At 44.0% G+C, this 20,763-nt stretch overlaps 1 protein-coding gene across 1 annotated transcript in view; it reads left to right on the forward strand.

Annotated features, from left to right (window-relative positions):
• The window catches only part of myripb (myosin VIIA and Rab interacting protein b), a 559,045-nt gene that overhangs the window by 235,288 nt on the left and 302,994 nt on the right, over positions 1 to 20,763 (forward strand). The window contains exon 3 of the mRNA XM_068001808.1: positions 1,644 to 1,865. Coding sequence (XP_067857909.1) covers positions 1,644 to 1,865 — 222 coding nt within the window. The remainder of the gene's footprint in view (positions 1 to 1,643; positions 1,866 to 20,763) is intronic.

Here is a 20,763-nt window from a genome sequence, read left to right on the forward strand (position 1 = left end):
CCTGCCAACCTGAAAATAACCCGTTTATTCCTACTCTCTGTTTTCTGTCCATTAACCAACCCCGTGAAGCCTTATCTTGTTTGACAACCTTTTGTGTGGCACCTTATTGAATGCCTTTTGAAAATTAAAATATACTACATCCACTGGTTCCCCTTTATCTACCTTGCTAGTTACGTCCTCAAAAAACTCTTAATAAATTTGTCAAACACGATTTCCCTTTCATAAAGCCATATTGACTTTGCATAATCATATTATGATTTTCTAAGTGCCCTGTTACTTCTTCCTTAATAATGGATTCCAGCATTTTCCTGACTACTGATGTCAGGCTAACTGGCCTGTGATTCCCTGTTTTCTCTCTCCCTCCTTTCTTGAATAGCGATGTTACATTTGCTACCTTCCAATCCACTGGGTCCATTTTAGAATCTAGGGAATTCTGGAAGATCATAACCAATGCATCCACTATCTCTGCAGCCACCTCTTTTAGAACCATTCGATGTAGGCCATCAGATCCAGGGGATTTTTCGGCTTTTAGTCCCATTAATTTCTCCAGTACTTTTTCTTTTCTAATATCTATTACTTTAAGTTCCTCACTCTCATTAGACCCTTGGTTCCCCACTATTTCTGGTATGTTTTTTGTGTCTTCTGCTGTGAAGACAGATACAAAATATTTGTTTAACGTCTCTGCCACTTCCTTATCCCCCATTATAATTTCTCCTGTCTCTGCCTGTAAGGGACCCACAGTTACTATCACAACTCTCTTCCTTTTTACATACTTGTAGAATCTCTTACAATCTGTTTATATATTTCTTGCCAGTTTACTCTCATATTCTATTTTCTCCCTCTTTATCAATTTTTTGGTCATCCTTTGCTGGTTTCTAAAACTCTCCCAATCCTCAGGCTTACTACTCTTCTTGGCAACATTATAAGCCTCTTTTAATCTGATACTATGCTTAACTTCTTTAGTTAGCCACGGATAGATTCAGGCATCATTTACCATGAACAATGTTACAGGAGATCCATTAGTCTTGGAAAAAAATAGCAGATACTTCAGAGTGAGTTCAGGCTGAATTACAAAAGTCTGGTGCTTTATGATGCCTGAATCTATCAATTGAGCAGCAGCTTTGAAATGTATTTTAATTGGACATATTCTTTTATATCGAAATTCTAAAATGACATTGTTACTTGAATGGTAATTTTATGGGTAACTATGTCCTTTGTCGACGTATACAGCAAATTATATCACTTGTATATTTTTGAACAAAAAGACGTTGTCTATGGGTTAGTGAGTTAGAGAACATAAATCAGTGAAACGATCCAAAAATGACTGGCTACTGAACAAGCAGAAGGGCCAAATATGTGACAAGAGTTTTTTTTCCAGCTGAACTGCATCTCACAGTCTTAGCAACACAAAAGATCAAGTAACACCTATTAATCTAAATAAAAGGAATACCAAGAAAAAGATTAGCAACCAGAGACATTAACCTTACCTTCCCCTCTCTACAGATTCTGCCTGACCTGCTGAGTGTTTCCAGCATTTTCTGTTTTAATTTTTAAAAAGGGAATACTATTATTTGTGAGATCCTCTGGGAAGATGCTAAATTAAACTGACTCATTGAGTTGGAATGATTACTTTCCTTTTTCAGTGAACTGAAGGAGAAATTGAACGAAGAAGGCAACAAGCGCACCATCCTGTCCAAGCAGGAGAAGTTCAACGAGAACTGCTGTATCCGCTGCTGCAGCCCGTTTACCTTTCTCATCAACAGCAAGCGCCCTTGCTTCGACTGCAAGTTCAACATTTGCAAGAACTGTGGTGCGTACAGCAAAAAAGAGAAGGCTTGGATCTGCACAGTCTGTCATCAGGCCAGGTAGGTGCCGTTTATTGCCCCCCTCTCCCCCTTTGCTTAGGTTTGATGAACATTCGTGAAGTGCTGTCTGCGGAATGATTGAATTGATCTTGTTTGGTCTCTACATTCTGATGGCCTGGTAGTTTGCAACAGCTTGGAATAATTGCACAGATTGGGAATTGTTTCATATCCTGGCAGATGTCCACGTTTGGAGATTATTTGATCTGCCACCCTCAGAGGCTGCAGACACAGTGCTTGTGAGGGCAGTAAATCAAAGATATTGCTAATAGCTTACGAAAATTTGAACTAGATGCCTCTCGGGCTGTGTTGAAGCATATCCCCAATCTAATTTGCTAACAGCGACATTTTTTTCTCAATTTTGATAAACATTGGTTGCCTTATTAACACTTTTTATTTATACTCGTCGATCTCCCGTGGCATGGCATATGATAAATCGGAGCAGGTGGTCTCTCTCTTACTCTGTCTCTGATGTCTTTGTGTTGCAGTTTCTCTCTGTCTTTCCTCCCCGGCTTTTATCTTTCTCTTCATTGAATCATAGGGGTCAGTTTTAACCCCCCTCGCCCAGCGAGAATGATGCGTGGGAGGGGTTAAGATCAGGCCGAGTCCACTTACCAGCCTGAGGCCACACCGTTTCCCGCCTGGCGGCATCTTTTCTTCACTGACTTTGAAGTCGGCCGAGGCTCCCGCTGCAGGCAAGCGATTGTAATTTAAATTTAAAAGTCGCAGCCCGATGAAGTCATCGGTGTTACAACGTGATTTTTAGAATGACTGGGGGGGAGGCCCACCAGAGAAATCTAAATAAGATTATTTATTCTTCGGTCGGAATCCTCGGGAGCCAGGAGGAGCAGGATGAAATCCTTGGGCCTCTCTTCCTATCTTGCCCTGGCCCTCCTTCACCCCTCCCTTCTCCACCCCCCCCTCCCCCCACCCGCCAAAGCACTTACCTTATGTTGGGGCCTGTTCCCGAAGTCCCCAGCAGCCGGCTCCTACTTCAATTCCTGGTCCTGCCCACAGGCCTTGACATTATTCCTGCTGGCTTCGAATGGGACACCGGTTTCAAATGTTCAAATTTGGCCTTTCAGTTAATTCTAGACCTCCATGTCCCCGGACTCCCTGGGTTTGGGGCTCGCATGCATCTTTACCTGCCCCCACTTTGAAATTGGGGCCATAGAACCATAGAGAACAGAAGAAGGCTATTTGGCCCATTGTACCTTTGTAAGAGCTACCCAATTAGTCTCACTCCCTGCTCTTTCCCGTAGCCCTGTAAATTTTTTCCTTTTCAGGTATTTATCCAACTCCCTTTTGAATCTGTTTCCATCACCCTTTCAGGCAGTGCATTCCAGATCATAACAACTCGCTGCGTAAAAAAAATTCTCCTCATCTCCCTTCTATTTTTTTGCCATTTATCTTAAATCTGTGTCCTCTGGTTACTGACCCGCCTGCTAGTGAAAACGGTTTCTCCTTATTTACTCTGTCAAGACCCCTCATCATTTTGAACACCTCTATTAAATTTACGCTTAATTTTCTCTGCTCTAAGGAGAACATTTCCCAGCTTCTCTAGTCTCTAGTCATGACTGAAGTTCAACAAGCAGTCTGACAGTACAGAGGCAGTGGAGGGGTTGAGGGAGGTGGTGGAGAGGTAGTGCCAGGTGTCATCGGCGTACATGCGAACATTGACCCTCATGTCTGCAGAGGATGTTGCAGTGGCATCAGGTAGATGAGGAAGAAAAAGGGGCCAAGGACAGAGCCTTGGGGGACTCCAGAACTAATGGCGCTTGAACCGGAAGAGAAACCATACCGGGAGATACTCTGGGTACAGTAGGATAGGGTAAAAGTGGAACCAAGTGACGGCAATCCCACTGAGCTGGACAGCGGAGGAAAGGCATTGGAAGAGGATGGTGAGCTCAACTATGTCAAGGGCTCCAGCGAGATTGAGGAAAGAAAGAAAAAAGAAAGAACTTACATTTATATAGTGCCTTTCAGAACCTTAGGATGTTCAAAAGCTCTTTACAGCTGATGAAATATTTTGAAATGTAATGTAGGGAGGGCATAGAGGAAGACAAGGATGAATAATCCACTATAGTCAGTCACAGAGAAAACCCTGACTTTGGTTAAGGCCATTTTGAGGCTGTGGGAGGGGTGGAAACAGGGAGTTGTGGGAAAGATGGGCACAGATTTGGGAGGCGACAACACATTCAAGGACTTTAAAGACTCAAAGGGGATTAGAGATGGGATGGTCGTTTGCATGGACAGAGGGTTTGTGGGTGGATTTTTTGAGGAGGTTAGTGACAACGGCTGTTTTGAAAGGGTGGGGGTAACAATGAGGAGAGGGAACATAAGAACATAAACAGGAGCAGGAGTTGGCCATATGGCCCCTTGAGCCTCCTCTGCCATTCAATAAGATCATGGCTGATCTTCGACCTCAACTCCACTTTCCCGCCCGATCCCCATATCCCTTGATTCCCTTAGTGTCCAAAAATCTATCGATCTCAGTCTTGAATATACTCAACGACTGAGCATCCACAGCCCTCTGGGGTAGAGAATTCCAAGATTCACAACCCTCTGTGTGAAGAAATTTCTCCTCATCTCGGTCCTATATGGCCGACCCCTTATCTTCAGGCTCTGCCCCCTAGTTCTAGACTCTCCAGCCATGGGAAACAGCTTCTCAGCATCTACCCTGTCAAGCCCTCCTATGAATCTTATATGTTTCAAGGAGATCACCTCTCATTCTTCTAAACTCCAGAGAATATAGGCCCAATTTACTCAATCTCTCCTTATAGGACAACCCTCTCATCCCAGTAATCAATCTAGTGAACCTTCGTTGCACCCCATGTAAGGCAAGTATATCCTTCCTTAGGTAAGGAGACCAAAACTGTACACAGTACTCCAGGTGTGATCTCCCCAAAGCCCTTTATAATTGCAGCAAGAACTCCTTACTCTTTTTCTCCAACCACCTTGCAATAAAGTCTAACATACCATTTGCCTTCCTAATTGCTTGCTGTACCTGCATGTTAACTTTCTGTGATTCGTGTACAAGGACACCCAAATCTCTCTGGATACCAACATTTCTTTGTCTCTCACCTTTTAAAAAATATTCTGCTTTTCTATTCTTCCTGCCAAAGTGGATAATTTCACATTTACAATTTACAATGTCAGCTAACATGGGAGCCAAGAAGATAAGTTGGATGGTCAGAGGGGACATGGGGGGCGATGGGAGAGAAGCTAGAGAGAGACCTGAGGGGAGCTGCGGTTGAGGTTTTGCTTGGTGAGCAAGGTGAAGGGGGGAGCGGCAGAGGCAGCTGAACGGATGGTCTCAATCTCGGTAACAAAGAAGTCGTGAGCTTCTCTCACATATTTTCATCCTTATTTTCAAATCCCTTCATGGCCTCGCCCCTCCCTATCTCTGTAATCTCCTCCAGCCCGACAACCCTCCGAGATCTCTGCGCTCCTCCAATTCTGGCATCTTGCATATCCCCGAATTTTATTGCTCCACCACTGGCGGCCGTGCCTTCAGCTGCCTAGTCCCTAAGCTCTGGAATTCCCTCCGTAAACCTCTCTGTCTCTCTACCTCTCTCTCCTCCTTTAAGATGCTCCTTAAAACCTACCTCTTTGGCCAAGCTTTTGGTCACCAGTCCTAATATCTCCTTACGTGGCTCAGTGTCAAACTTTGTCTGATAACGCTGCTGTGAAGCGCCTTGGGACGTTTTACTACGTTAAAGGCGCTATATAAATGCAAGTTGTTGTTATTGACTTGAGGGTGAAGGGGGCAGGGAGGGGTGTTTAAGGAGACAGATGATGATGGAGAAAAGAAGTATCCTAGAGTGGTGTACCGGATGTAGTGCAAGTCCTCTTGGCAGAGGAATTTTTAACAGCCAGAGCTGCAGGAGCAGAGCTGAGAGCTGGCAGGTAGCAGATAAGACTGGAGACTGGAGCATGTTAAATTCAGCAAGCCACCTTGTGGGGCAGAGCCACTAGGCGTGGGACTGAAAACTGGCAGGTTTTCAAGTGGAGCCACCAGCACAAGTAGAAGGATTTTTCAGGGCGGGACCAGCATTTTAAACTGTAGACTGGGGAGCAGTGTAGTGCCGCCAACAGCAAAGCCAGGAGCTGTGAGGTCGGGGCCAGAGTCAGAGCACGGCCAAGAAAAAAGCTGGGCCTATATATTTTGTGGGGATTGGGGCCAAAATCAAAATGGCAGGGATAGAGAAAATATAACTGAATTTAGTGGATTTAATTTAGTGGACCAGCAATTCTTATATACTTATAAATTGATAGATGATTTCACTCTTATCTTGAATTCTAAATATAGAGGCTTGAGTTGACTTGCATAGCTGCAGTATGTGGGCATGCGGCTGGGGTGGTGCAACAGCATCACATAGTGGTTGGAGTCCTGCAACTACACTAAAACAGTGTGACAGTCAACGGTTGATGTAGTACTTCACCATTATAAAGCATGACAGAAATGTTGATATAGGATATTTCATTATTAATGCTGACATAGTGACTGAAAATTTGTGTCACAGGAAGTAAGGCTATTGTGGACAGAGTGCACGCAGTCACAAGAAGATGCAAAAAGCAGACTTGATAAGAGGGCCTCCGTGGCCCTCGCAGATCTGATAGAATCAACATGTCTCATCAGCACCGCAGCAACTAATTCCGAAAGAGCCTGCTCGTAAAGCAGGCTTTCCTTCCGTGCTGCTGTGCCATAGTTATTGCCAAATTCCATCCTCTGCTGCTGCTACCTACATTAGTTAAATGGTTGCTAAGCTTTCTTACCTTTTTGATCCTGTAAAGTATTGAATTCTGACTCTTGGTTTAACAGTAATATTCAGGTGTCAATAAGGAGCACAGTGATTGTCAAAATTGCAGCGATGTTAACTTGCCATGCTTAATAGGTAACTCCAAATTTTTCAATAAAATTTGCCTGCCCACGTTTTCTCGCAGTTTCAATTAGTTTACAAAATAACGGGTTTTGAAAATGAGGGTTCAGGAGCTTGGAGAAACTATGGGAAAATTCAGCCTGACAGATTTTACTGCAAAGCTTGAAGTTCCCTTATTAAACATGTCAAGTTGGTATCTCTGGAAGTGGAAGAGAGCTGTTAGGTGGGAGGTTCATTCTCAGGTGTTGATGGTGAAAATCAGGTAATGATTTTACAGGGTTTCTATAGTAACACAGTTTCTGTGTCGTATGTGTATTGAATAAGGAATCCAACATCTTTAACAGCAGAAATATCACAGTCTTTATAAATAAGTTAGCCACAAACTATAATTACGAATACAACTGACTATTTTGTATGTGAAGGCAATACTATTAGCACTTTGCTATGCACTCAGAATCAATATTACAGAGTTGAGGGCAGGTTCAGTACTTCAGTGCATATTGTAACTCATTCTGCTCCAAAATTGTAGGTATCTTATCCTTTATATATTAAACTATCTGATTTCCTTTGACGTTGCTTATGGGTAGTCTAGATTTTGAAGCACAGCTATGGACCTAGAAATAAAACATTCATTTGGGTTATGTTTTAATGAGTTGATTTGAGAGAACAAAATACAAGAAAAGGATTTAATGATACAATAACTGTAATTGTTCTGTTTTTCAGACTCCTTAGGTTTCCTTGCAATAACCTTAGATAAAGGAATAAGCTAGTTTTCTTGAGAAAGAGCCTTTAGTGTATATATCATGGGTAAAATCTGATTCTTGTGATTTCAGTCAATTCTCCCTTAAGGTACAGCAGTAAGAATGTTATCGGTGAGAAACCGCTCGCGTGTTGGGTCATTTGCAGTGGTGTTTTGCATTAAGCCATAAAAAAATCTAGGATAAACAAACATAAAACTCACCATACATTCAGATTACAGCCATGAACACACCTTTCCATTAGGTTCATCTGAGCCTGGCAGTAGAAACACAAAAAGCAGTTTGTTCACCTTTGATCCTCTCAGCGGATCCGCATTGAACATGCATGATGTAATGATTGAACATGCATGATGTAATGATTGAACATGTATGATGTAATGATTGAGCATGCTTGATGGAATGATGAGCGTACTTGATGGAATGATTGATCATGCATGATGGAATGATTGATCGTGCATGATGAAATGATTGAATGTGCTTGTTGTGATAGATTGCCCTGTACAGAGAATGCAAAGTGAACATCTTGAATATGCCAAAATTACTCATTTTCATTGTTAAAAGTTGGCTTGAGGACTAACTGAAGACCATGAGCTGTAAGGAAGATTTGTCAGGCGACTTGCATTGATGTTCAATGCAATAGGAAAGGAATTTGAAGAAAAATACAATTTACAAACTTTCAACAGTAAGAAAACAAACTGAGTGTGTGTCAGGCTTAAAATGTCAATACAAAACTTTGATTCTGAATCATAAAAAATATTTAATTATTGTACCAAAATTAATTTGTCTTACAACTGAAAATTGTATTTTCATTTTTTTAAGTTAATTTTTTTAACATTCTGACAGCTGATATCTAATCTATTAAAGATAAATGTCAAAAATTGATAATCCTGGCTTAAAAAATGTTCCTCAAATTGAGGGCCGTCCATGCAGAGAAATGAAACACTTCTCTTCATCCTTTTGCACCCAGTATCAGCATCCTAGGCCAGGTCTAATTCAGATTGGGTCCAGGTAAATCTCGCTCCTAATGCTCCAACATTAGGTCCTGTTCAGATTAGGTACAGACTCCATGGGCACAATTCTTGTGCCCCTACTGCATTTTGTTCATAAAAGTGGGGCGGTAGATCGATCAAAATAGTTGTAACAGAAGCTCCGACTTACTGCTACGTTCCTGCCCCTGTCAATCTTTGGGTGGACCTCGATCGAGATGGCCAGAGCTCCCGTTGAAATGAATATATGCAAATTGGGGTCAAATGATGTAGTTATGAGCCTCAATGGCATTTTCATCTCTGTACGCATTGCTACCACTAGTTCTTGCCCCTGCCCACAAAGCATGGATGGTACAAGTCAGGAGGTGGCTATTTCCAGCGATATTTAAAGGGATCCCCACCTGCTCTCAGGTAAAACTGTAGTAAGTCTTGGGAGAAATTTTGCTTGACAATGCTTTTTTGCAAATTAGACAATTTCAAAGTGCTTCGAGTTGCTGTTGGACCTTAAGGGGCTTAATACAATGTACTTACTTCTTCATGGGCGTCATTCTAGGACAAATCCATTCCGGCCAATTACCGCCCCATCAGCCTACTCTCAATCATCAGCAAAGTGATGGAAGGTGTCATCGACAGTGCTGTCAAGCGGCACTTACTCACCAATAACCTGCTCACCGATGCTCAGTTTGGGTTCCGCCAGGACCACTCGGCTCCAGACCTCAATGCAGCCTTGGTCCAAACATGGACAAAAGAGCTGAATTCCAGAGGTGAGGTGAGAGTGACTGCCCTTGACATCAAGGCAGCATTTGACCGAGTGTGGCACCAAGGAGCCCTAGTAAAATTGAAGTCAATGGGAATCGGGGGGAAAATTCTCCAGTGGCTGGAGTCATACCTAACACAAAGGAAGATGGTAGTGGTTGTTGGAGGCCAATCATCTCAGCCCCAGGACATTGCTGCAGGAGTTCCTCAGGGCAGTGTCCTAGGCCCAACCATCTTCAACTGCTTCATTAATGACCTTCCCTCCATCATAAGGTCAGAAATGGGAATGTTCGCTGATGATTGCAGTGTTCAGTTCCATTCGCAACCCCTCAGATAATGAAGCAGTCCGTGCCCACATGCAGCAAGACCTGGACAACATCCAGGCTTGGGCTGATAAGTGGGAAGTAACATTCGTGCCAGGCAATGACCATCTCCAACAAGAGAGTCTAACCACCTCTCCTTGATATTCAATGGCATTACCATCGCCGAATCCCCCATAATCAACATCCTGGGGGTCACCATTGATCAGAAACTTAACTGGACCAGCCACATAAATACTGTGGCTACAAGAGCAGGTCAGAGGCTGGGTATTCTGCGGCATGTGACTCAGCACCTGACTCCCCGAAGCCTTTCCACCATCTACAAGGCACAAGTCAGGAGTGTGATGGAATACTCTCCACTTGCCTGGATAAGTGCAGCTCCAACAACACTCAAAAAGCTCAACACCATCCAGGACAAAGCAGCCCGCTTGATTGGCACCCCATCCACCACCCTAAACATTCCCTCCCTTCTCCACTGGCGCACTGTGGCTGCAGTGTGTACCATCCACAGGATGCACTGCAGCAACTCGCCAAGGCTTCTTCGTCTGCACCTCCCAAGCCCACGACCTACACCACCTAGAAAGCCAAGGGCAGCAGGCACAAGGGAACAACACCACCTGCACGTTCTCCTCCAAGTCACACACCATCCCGACTTGGAATTATGTCACCGTTCCTTCATCGTTGCTGGGTCAAAATCCTGGAACTCCCATCCTAACAGCACTGTGGGAGAACCTTCACTACACGGACTGCAGCGGTTTAAGGCGGCGGCTCACCACCACCTTCTCAAGGGCAATTAGGTATGGGCAATAAATGCTGGCCTCGCCAGCGACGTCCACATCCCATGAACGATTAGAAAGAAATTCCCACTCTGGCAAGAGAAGGAGGAGGAGGAGGAACAAGAGGAAGGAGCAAACCAAGCTGGAGGGAGATCAAATAGAAAGAGGAGAACTCAGAGGAATCCTTACCCTCCCAACAGAGTTTATAGGGCCAGGTCAACATACCTATAGTTTTCTGAGGAGCAGAGCATAGGGAGTCTGTCACAGAGTTGTGCCACCTCCTGCAAGAAGACCTGCAATCAATTGCCACAGCAAGCACAGCATCACCTACAGCAATGAAGGACACTACATCCCTGAACATTTTTGCCTCTGGTTCTTTCCAGGATGTCACAGGGGGTTTCAGTAACATTAGTCAGTCTGCAGTCCATGCTCACATTAAGCAGGTGATTAATGCCTTGTTTGCTAGAGCAAAACACTTTCATCACTTGCCCCATGAGCAATTGGAAACAGCAGCATCGGGCTCTGGAGTTTGCACAGATTGCAGGATTTCCCAAGTCCAGGGCATCATTCACTACACCTATGTCGCTCTGCGGGCTCCTTCATATAACTCCACTGCCTTCGTGAATCGCAAGGGCTTCCACTCCATTAATGTGTAACTGATGTGTGATCAACAGCAGGGCATCATGCAAGTATGTTCCGGCTTTCCTGGCAGCTGCCGTGACACTTTTATATTGCTGCAAATTTCCATCCTCTCACTCTTCACTCTTGCACAGCAAGTGGCTGCTTGGGGATGGTTTTGCCCCTGCACCAGTGGCATATGACTCCTCTCAGGAACCTACGATCTCTGGCCGAACTGCACTACAGTCGGAACCATGGGTCAACCAGCACCATCACCGAGCTGACCATTGGAGTCCTCAAGCAATGATTCTGATCCCTACACAGGTCTGGCGGCAGCCTGCAATACAGCCAGCAAAGAGTGTCTCATATGATAGTGGGTTGCTGAATGCTGCATAGTTTTGCTTTGAAGCGGAGACAATACATGGAGTCGCCATTGGACAAGGACCTTCAGCATGATGAGGGAGAGGACGCTGATGACCTAGAGAATGGCGAGGTAGAGGGAGGGCTCCAACAGCTGCCTGCAGCCAGGGCTCTTCGGCAGCAGCTTATTAAAGAGTGCTTCAGCTGAATAATCCCTACTCCCCTGCATTAACAGTCATGTCCATCATCTCTCCCAGATCTTTCATGCTCAAATAAACTGCATCCCCCTAAAGACCAACATTGTTATTCATGTCAACTAACATTGCATCGTCACCAGCTACTACACTCGCTGCACACAAGGATTTTGAAAAGCATTATAATTTTACTGGCTTACAGAAATATCTACATAGAATTACAAAGAACGTACAGCACAGAAACAGGCCATTCAGCCCAACAGGTCCATGCTGCTGTTTATGCTCCACACGAGTCTCCTCCCTCCCTATTTCATCTAACCCTACCAACATACCCTTCTATTCCTTTCTCCCTCATGTGTTTATCTAATTTCCCCTTAAATGCATCTATGCTATTCACCTCAATTACTCCTTGTGGTAGCAAGTTTCACATTCTATCCATTCTCTGGATAAAGAAGTTTCTCTTGAATTCCCTATTGGATTTATTAATGATTATCTTATATTTATGGCCCTTAGTTCTGGTCTCCCCATAAGTGGAAACATCCTCTCTACGTCTACCCTATCAAACCCTTTCATAATCTTGAAGACCTCTAGCAGGTCACCCCTCAGTCATCTCTTTTCTAGAGAAAAGAGCCCCAGCCTGTTCAATCTTTCCTGATAGGTATAATCTCTCAGTTCTGGTATCATCCTAGTAAATGTTTCTTGCACCTTTTCCAGTGCCTCTATGTCCTTTTTATAATATGGAGACCAGAACTGTGCACAGTACTCCAAGTGTGGTCTAACTAAGGTTTTATACAAGTTTAACATAACCTCTCTGCTTTTCAATTCCATCCCTCTAGAAATGAAGGATTCTACATACTAATTATTGTCCTCGTGTGAGCCTCTAGTGTAATTTTTAAGTGCTCTCTCTCTTACCTACTCGGTGGTGGCAGCTTGGGAGATGGAAGACCGCTCTGGCTCAATCAAGGGCTCATGAGATGCTCAGGGTCGGTGACCTCTAAGAGCTCAGACCTGAAGGGCTGCAGGCTGAGCAACTTGGCATCTATCAGGGCAGTCTTCCCTGGCTGCCTTTCTGACACCAGGCCATACATTGGTTGAGGGGTTCACGAGGGTCCAGATGTTTTATCATCATGTAAGAGGGCACCATGTTCCATTCGCATTGCACAACTGCCCCTGCTACTGGACCGCAGCTCAGCACTCCTAATCTGTGGGAGAGCAGACTCTAAGGCATTCAGGATCCAATTGAAGCCCCTATCCATTTGGTCTCCCAGCCTGTCCAAGGCTTAGGAGATGGTTGAGCCCAAAGACTGCATGGCCCCCAATATGAGCATTCCTGAGAGATGCTATTATTGGTGTGGGGTGGCCTCAGCTGCATTATCCATTGAGGTGACCACATTTTCCATGGTTGGCTACAGAATGTCGATGCCCTGTGCCAGAATCCCTCACAAGTTGGTAGTGGTCTCCTCCACAGTCTCTGACATGTTGTGGAAACTCCCTGGCTGGCAGTCCAATGCATTTACCAATTGCTGGTGCAAAGAAAGCATCTTTCTTTTAAAGCCCGGGCCCCCAAAGTCTACATCTCTCAGCTCTTCAGCAAAGCTAGGATGCAAGTTGAGCGAGCGGTGAGCTGTTTCTGAGGCCGCCCTTTCCATCTCCATCTACTCATCCTGACTTGTGCTGTGTGAATCACCCAATGCAGACCCTTCTAACTCACTATCTATGCCATTCGCAGTGGCAATTCCTGTGCTGTTGCTTGGAAGGATAAGAGCGAGTGGCGGTACATCTTCTAGAGGGTTCACCTGCTCAGTTTGTGAGTGCAACATCTGAATCGTTAGATGGACCTTAAGAAAAGGGAGAGGGGCAAGGGTTAGCATGTAGTGGCAAGGGTAAGTAGCAGCTGATCAGTGGCGGTGCAATGCATCATCAGAGGTCATGCTGAGTGTGTGACTGAGAGAGTTCAGTGGGAAGAGAAAAGGAAGGGAAGATACCCAAATACCATGCTGTGCCTGGCCTCCGGCTTCCAGCTGCGAGTCCTTTGTCTGCTAATAATGCCGACGGTAGCCTTTTTTTGGGGTCATTATTTGAAGATTGTCAGGACGACCTCCTGTTCTGGATGTCTCCCTCCTGTTGTATGCCAGCTTCTCCTGCAAGAAGAGTGGAAGTGGATTAATATGCATCCTGTTTAAGACTTTTCAACATGTATGAGGTAGCTTAGCGTGGTGTGCACAGAAAGAAGCAGCAAGTGAGGGCAAGAGGGAGAAGTAGTTGTGAGGACAGTAGTAGGTTTTAATGGTGTTAGTGCAAGCAGAAAGGAGGTGCTGTGAAATGTTCCCTCTGAATTGAGGAGAAACATGGGAACCAGGGAAGGATTGATAATGCTGGTCAGATCGTTAAAAAAAAATCTGCACTGCAGCCAGGCTCTGGGGACGGTGCTGATGACATTTGACGTTTTCTGGCTCCTCTTTATGTTGACTGATTTGTCTTGGCACCCATCACCGATCTGTTGGGAAGAGGACCTCCTTCCTGCTGGTGACTTGTTCAATCTGCATCTTCAGTGCTGCATAGAAGAACCTCGGTGGCCTGTTGGAAGTCATTTTGCCTTCTGCTGCACAATCTAGCTGGTCGCAACTGCAGCCCTTTAAGTAGCAGCCACCCTGCGGGGTTTCACGCTCTGCTAATCAGCGAGCTGCCTATTGGGAGTACATTCTGTGCCGGCAGCTTGCCGAATTAATTTAAATTAGGTCCAACCATGAAAATTACATGGGAACCGCGCACCCAGCCCACCCTGACTGATGTATGCTGCACAGGAAAATCACTCCTTATTTATTCCAGCCTCAAAAGAGTATGCCTTACTGCATTAAATTGCCAATTCCATTTCCCACATCAGTCATCCTTGTGGTAATTAGCATCAACTGGTCCTGAATTCTGGGTGGTTTTGTACTGTGACAGTACAGTACATCCTTTGGGCTAGATTAGGATTGCACAGATTCATTTTATTTAAGACCCTTACCATCATCAAAGAGAAGAACGTTCATCTGGATTCAGCCCAGGTTTCAAAAGTAAAGGGTAGTATTTTAACACACTGCACAACCCAGTCCCCTGAAAAGTTAGTATTATTTTCAGTGAATTAATCTGCTTTCATGTAATGATCGATATGTACATAGATCCTAGCCCAGAATTGTCAGAAATTTGTGTTAAATATTAAAGTCAAGATTCTGATATTTGCCACAATTTCAAGTTGCTCATGACCAAAACCAACACCAGTGATCATAAGCAAAATACTGCGGATGCTGGAAATCTGAAATAAAAACAGAAAATGCTACAGAAGCTCAGCAAGTCAAGCAGCATCTCTGGAGGAAGAAACACAGTTAACGTTTCAGGTCAAAGACCTTTCATCAGAACTGAAAGATGTTAAAAGAGTTAAAGTTTTTGAGCAAGTACAGAGCCAGGGAAAGGGGGGGAGTGGGGGAGGGGAGGGAAGAACAAAAGGGAAGGTCTGTGATCGGGTAGAGGGCACGAGTGATTAAATGACATAAGGGATGATGATGCAAGGCAAGGAAGGTGGTAATGGGACAGGTTAAGAAACAAAAGATTGATCAGGAGTAGCTGTAAATGGCAGCAGCAGAACCATTTCCAGCACTAGCTTACCGAAAAAATAGGAGCAGTGGTTATGATCTGAAGTTATTGAAATCAGTGTTGAGTCTGGAAGGTTGTAAAGTGACCAGTGATCATAATACAGTTGATTTCATTAGTCGCTTTATTTCCATCTTCAATTTTCGAACTATTTTTTGCCAGCATTGTAATTGGATCAGTGATCTGCGAAAGGATACTAGAAGAGCAATAACTGGGGACTAGTTTAGTTCAACAGAATTAAGAAAGCATAGAGTATTTGGGAAATCTAACAAAACAGGGGAACTTTCTGAAGACTGTCAAATGATGCTGTTTACACTTAGGGAATCTGTATCGGCAAGTGAAGTTATTTACATGAAAACTCTCTGCGTTTTTGAAAACACATTTGAATTGAAATTTCAAAATAGATGATTCTCAGTGGTGTAGATCTTGAATGCTTCAGGGTACAAATCAAAAAATCACCATTCTGGGATTTCCAGACATCCGATGATGCATTTTACGAATTAGAGTTCCCAGTGTGGAGCTCCTACCAACAGGAGAGCACATTGGGAATTTAGGCATGGAGGTCAGTGAGTGGGCCCAACTGGATTTTCTGTCCATTAAATTAATTAGCAAATTTGTCAAGTCTACTCTCTGGTTTATATGTGAAGCAAAAGAATCTAAAACAAATGTTTGCTATGGACTTAATCAGTAAAACAAATAATTTCCATGTATTTGTGAAAGGGGTAAATGTTTCTCTTTTGTGCTAATTCCCAATGTGTGCTTGCAGTGCAGAGTACAACATTAGTGCTCGATGCTTCCATATTTTGACCCCAACTAATTTTTCCCCTGTCTTTTTTTAAAATGTATTTTAAGTGGATTTGTGCCATACATTTCCTCATGTTCTCACTCATATGTACCAAAATTTCTTTACCTAAGATTATACTGTATTATTTATAGGTAACTGTTTGTTCTGAAGATGTCTTTTTCATTTGTACTGCTTCTCCTAGTTCTTTTTTTGCTGTTTGTATTTCTTGTTCTGCTGTTTCTCTGGTAGTTCTTTAAATGTATTTTTTATTTCTTTCTACTGTTTTTTTTTTGTGCCCTTACTTTTGTCAGTCCCTTGTTTGCATCTCTCAATCCCTCTCCTCCGTTGTTTATACCCAGTGCTTGCCCCCTTGCTTCTTAAGCCTGTTACGCCTGCCTCGTCTGGATACTTGTCCTTTTCCCTGCTAATCTGTTTTAGTCTTGTTTCTCTCTTATCTGATTTACTTTTGTAAATATTTTTACAGTGAAAATCAGGGACTGCAATTGATAGTAGGGCTAACTCAGCCTCCCTTTTACAGTGTGACTTTTCCCAAATGCGAAGATTCCTACAAGTTGTCATAGAACAGGACACTGCGATATCTCTGTTAACAGTGGTGTCTCCTTGACAATTGGTGTAAGAGTAGAAACAGGAGAGATTCTAGGGATGCACAATGAAGTGGAATTCTGTAGATTCCTTTTTTAAAAATTCTTTTTTCATTTCAAATAAAGCCCCCCATGAAATACAAGAATCCTCATAGAGAAGGGAGCATTACAAACCATCCTTCTGTTTGGCAAGCTGCAATGGACTTTTGCTGCTGGACTTAGTTTACGTCAAAATCATTACAACCAATGAACAGGATGAGGATGATCTATTCCATGGCAAAGCACATCTGCTACAACCACAAACAAATGGGGTTGGGCTGTCAGTTGTGTACAAAATCATTACTGGAGTAGTGATTAGCTTAAACTGAACCTCACTGTTAATTCTGGAAGCATAAGAGCTGCTGCAACTTCACCTCAATATCCAGTATCAGTTCAGGACATCTGTATAGAATAGCAGCAATGAAATTCCCCCACCACTTCAGTGTATGGATCTCTCAGTCTTAATGCCCAGACACTGTCACTTCTATGTAGAAATTCAAACTCATAGATAACTATTATCTGATCAATCAGGATTACTGGAACATGAGTCCATGTGAGTCACTCACCTGTACAAGCTATCCAGGCCATTGTGCTATAAACAAGAAGCAGGGTTAATTTTGTGAGTTCAGTTGTCTCTTGCTGTACCCTGTACTGGTATCTAATATACAAAAGTAAAGCCAAAAAGATGCTCATAATTGTTTAATCCCCATCACAATTACATGCAAAAATAACACCCCTTAATGCACAATTTGTTATAATACATTACACAAAAATGTTAACAGTTCTCTGAAGTGTTACTGCTCGTGACACTTCAAAATCCTGGAACTCCCTTCCTAACAGCACTGTGGGAGAACCGTCACCACACGGACTGCAGCGGTTCAAGAAGGCGGCTCACCACCACCTTCTCGAGGGCAATTAGGGATGGGCAATAAATGCTGGCCTCACCAGCGACGCCCACATCCCGTGAACGAATAAAAAAAAACATGTTTTAAACTCCAATTACTGTATTGCAGTTTTTGCTATTAATGACACTAGTGCTGGCAACTGGATTATATGAAAATAAATGGTTCAGATTTCCAAACAATTTTAAGTGCAATTCCCCGGTTATTCTTTTAGAGGGAGATACAGCAGAGTTAATATCCACCCTGCTTTTATGAGTGAGCCCAGTGCAAAATCAATTTATTTTTTATCAGAAGTGCAGCAAGGTGGTAATAGCAAAATGGGATCATAAATCGAGCAACAGAATTGTGTCTGCTGATTCCTAGGCATTATAGATTACTAAAATGGAAAAACGCATAGAGCTTCAAAAGAATAATGATACTGCAACCAAAACTGCAATTAGGGATGGGCAATAAATGCTGGCCTCGCCAGCGACGCCCACATCCCGTGAACGAATAAAAAAAAAACAAAGACTGAATGCAGCATATCAGTACACATTTTTAAATTACTGCTGCTACTTAGCTTATTTGTGAAGTATGTGCTTTGATGTGTATAAAACTGGCATCATGAGTTTACTAATTGGGTGCATTTTTCCTCCTTGGGCTACCGATGAATATAATCATTCATTGGCAGCCCATTCCTGTTTTGATGCATAAAAGTGTGTCAATATTGTCCAGGTTTCATATGGTGTAATTGGCGGGTGAACAGTTAAAAACAAGATGGTTACTTACCCACTCGTAGCTTGACTCTTACCTCACCGTCTCCGATATTAATCTTCTGGGTTCTGCAGGCAGGTGAAGTGCCCACCCACTACAGGCGGGAACCTTGTGGATTTATGCAAATCGGGGTCCTATTAAGTCAATAAGACCCTAATGCAATTTTAACCGGAGCCTGAATGGAGAAGCCACTACAGCTTTCCAGCCAGGCCGAAGCAGGTCAGCAGCTGGTGGAAAGGGTGAAAAGACCAGTTTAAAAAAAGTTTCCTTTATGGGGCAGAATTGCTAAACCCTCCAGAAACACGTTCCCCACCATTTATCTGGCGGGAAGTCAAGGGGCACCTGATCTTCGACAGCCTGTCGGCAGCCGATCTGCCCCCTCGTCCTGTCCACTCGGAGCGGGAAGTGGACCGTAGGCATTTAAATGAAGCCCGGTGGTTAAAATCACCGTGGTCTCTTGCTGCCTCTGGTGGCGCTCACCTCTCTGACTTTACTCCCACTCTCGGACTCTACTTTTACACTGCGCTCACCTCTCGGACTCTACTCCCACTCTAAGGCGAGAAGGCCCGAAACTGCAGGTAAGTGCCTTTACAGCACTGCCTGTAGGCCCAGAAGAGCAGGAGCTTACTTGTAGCGACCCCCAACCCCTCCACGATCTCCGACTCCCCCCCCCACGATCCCCGACACTCCCCCCCCCCCCCCCCCCCCCCCCCCCCCCACCCCAACGATCTCCGACTCCCCCCCCCCGATGACATGGCCCCCTCCCCATTTAATTCTTACCTTTTCATGACCTCTTCCTCTTCTCCCGTCCGATTGAGGGCAGCCTGTCAATCAGGCCAGCCTGTTGGGCAGGAAACTGTCAAAAATAAAAAGACGTCCCTATGTCAAAATCGTAAGGACGTCTGGGAAATCTGTGCTTCCGGTTTTCCCATTAGGAATTACAAACCCCGCCCCCTTCCCGGCTCCCCTGTAAAATGCCCACTGTGACTGCCCACTGGCTCTTTGCTAGAGCAATCCAGAACTAATCCCACTGCCTTGGTCTCTCCCCATAGCCCTGTATCTTCCTCTGCTTCAGATAATAATTTTCCCTTAAAAGATGCAAATTGATGATTTCCAACTCAGAGAAAATAATCTTTCCCATTTGACTCTTCTAATTTTTTTTAAACTCAATTAAATCCCCTCTCAGCCTTCTCTGGTCCCAGTATCTCAAATATCTACTCATACTATAGTTTCCCATCCCTGGCATCATTCTGGTGAATCTGCATTGTGTACTCTGTATGGATTTAATATCCTTTCTGTAATGGGGGGGAACTGCATACATTACTCTAACTATAACCTAATCAGTGTTTAAAAAGTTATCATCACTTCTTTACTCTCATACTCTATTTATAAACCCAAAATGCTGTTGGCTGCCTTTTATGGCTTTATATGGCTGAACTCTCACTTTCAGGGAATTATGCATTTGAGCGCTTATATCTCTCTGTTCATCCACACCCTTCAGCGTTGTTCTGTTAAGTGTATACTCTTATTCCTTGTTTTTCCTCCCAAAATATATTACCTCACACTTATCCTACTTTTTTGTTATCATGAAACGTTGAGATTGTGCGCCTTACGCCCAAGTCCCAATCATCTATGTTTACTGACAACAAAAGTAGACCCAGCACTAACCCCCGTGGTACAACACTTCCAACCCTTCGTCAACTGGTGTAACAATTACTTACCCTAACTCTTTTAGCTAGGGGCGAGGGGCCAGCCTAAGCTTACCGACTTGAGGCCCGGGACATTTTAACTCCAGGGCCTTATTTAAATATTCCAGGCCCAACACCCCCCGAACTCGATGTCAGTGATGCCAGGGCGAGCATCGAGCGAGTGCGGCAGGAGGCCACTGCGGGGACTCGGAGGAATGGTCCCCACCGGTCAGGTAAGTGGTGTGGGGGGTAGGCAATCATGGTGAGGGATGGAAGCAATGGGGTCCTAGTTTTGCTGGTGGGGCCCAGAGGAGCACTCCTGCTCCTTTTGGTGTTTAAAAGATAAATTTAATTTACTTTTTCAGCACTCTTCTGGGCCTGCTGCTGCATCGTGCCCAGTGCTCCTGGCAAGACCAGCATCGTGTGCCAAACGTGGCTGAGGGCAGTTTAAATATAGTCGGGTTCTGATTAGCGTCATTGGGCCTCGAGTTTTGAATTTCAATGTAGCTCTCCCCTGCCTGGTTCGAGGGCCTCGCTGGCTGGTCAGAACACACCTATTAAAGTGGTGTCCGGCGCGAGTCCAGTGAGGATTGGGCTACATTTCTATTTTATACACCTGAATTTTTCTAACGAGCCTCTTGCGAGACACCTTCTCAAATGCTTTCTAAAAATCTGTATACACTACATCTACTGCACTCTCTTTATCTGTCCAATCAGTTATCTCTTCAAAAAAACTCTACTGAATTTCTCTAACGGAGCTTGCCTTAAACAAATCCATGCTGACTGTCCTTGAGTTACCCATGCATTTCTAAATGTTCCCTAAATTTAACTAGAATTCCGAGGCCTGATCTT

Source organism: Heptranchias perlo, chromosome 2 (assembly GCF_035084215.1).
Source record: "Heptranchias perlo isolate sHepPer1 chromosome 2, sHepPer1.hap1, whole genome shotgun sequence".
NCBI lineage: Eukaryota > Metazoa > Chordata > Chondrichthyes > Hexanchiformes > Hexanchidae > Heptranchias > Heptranchias perlo.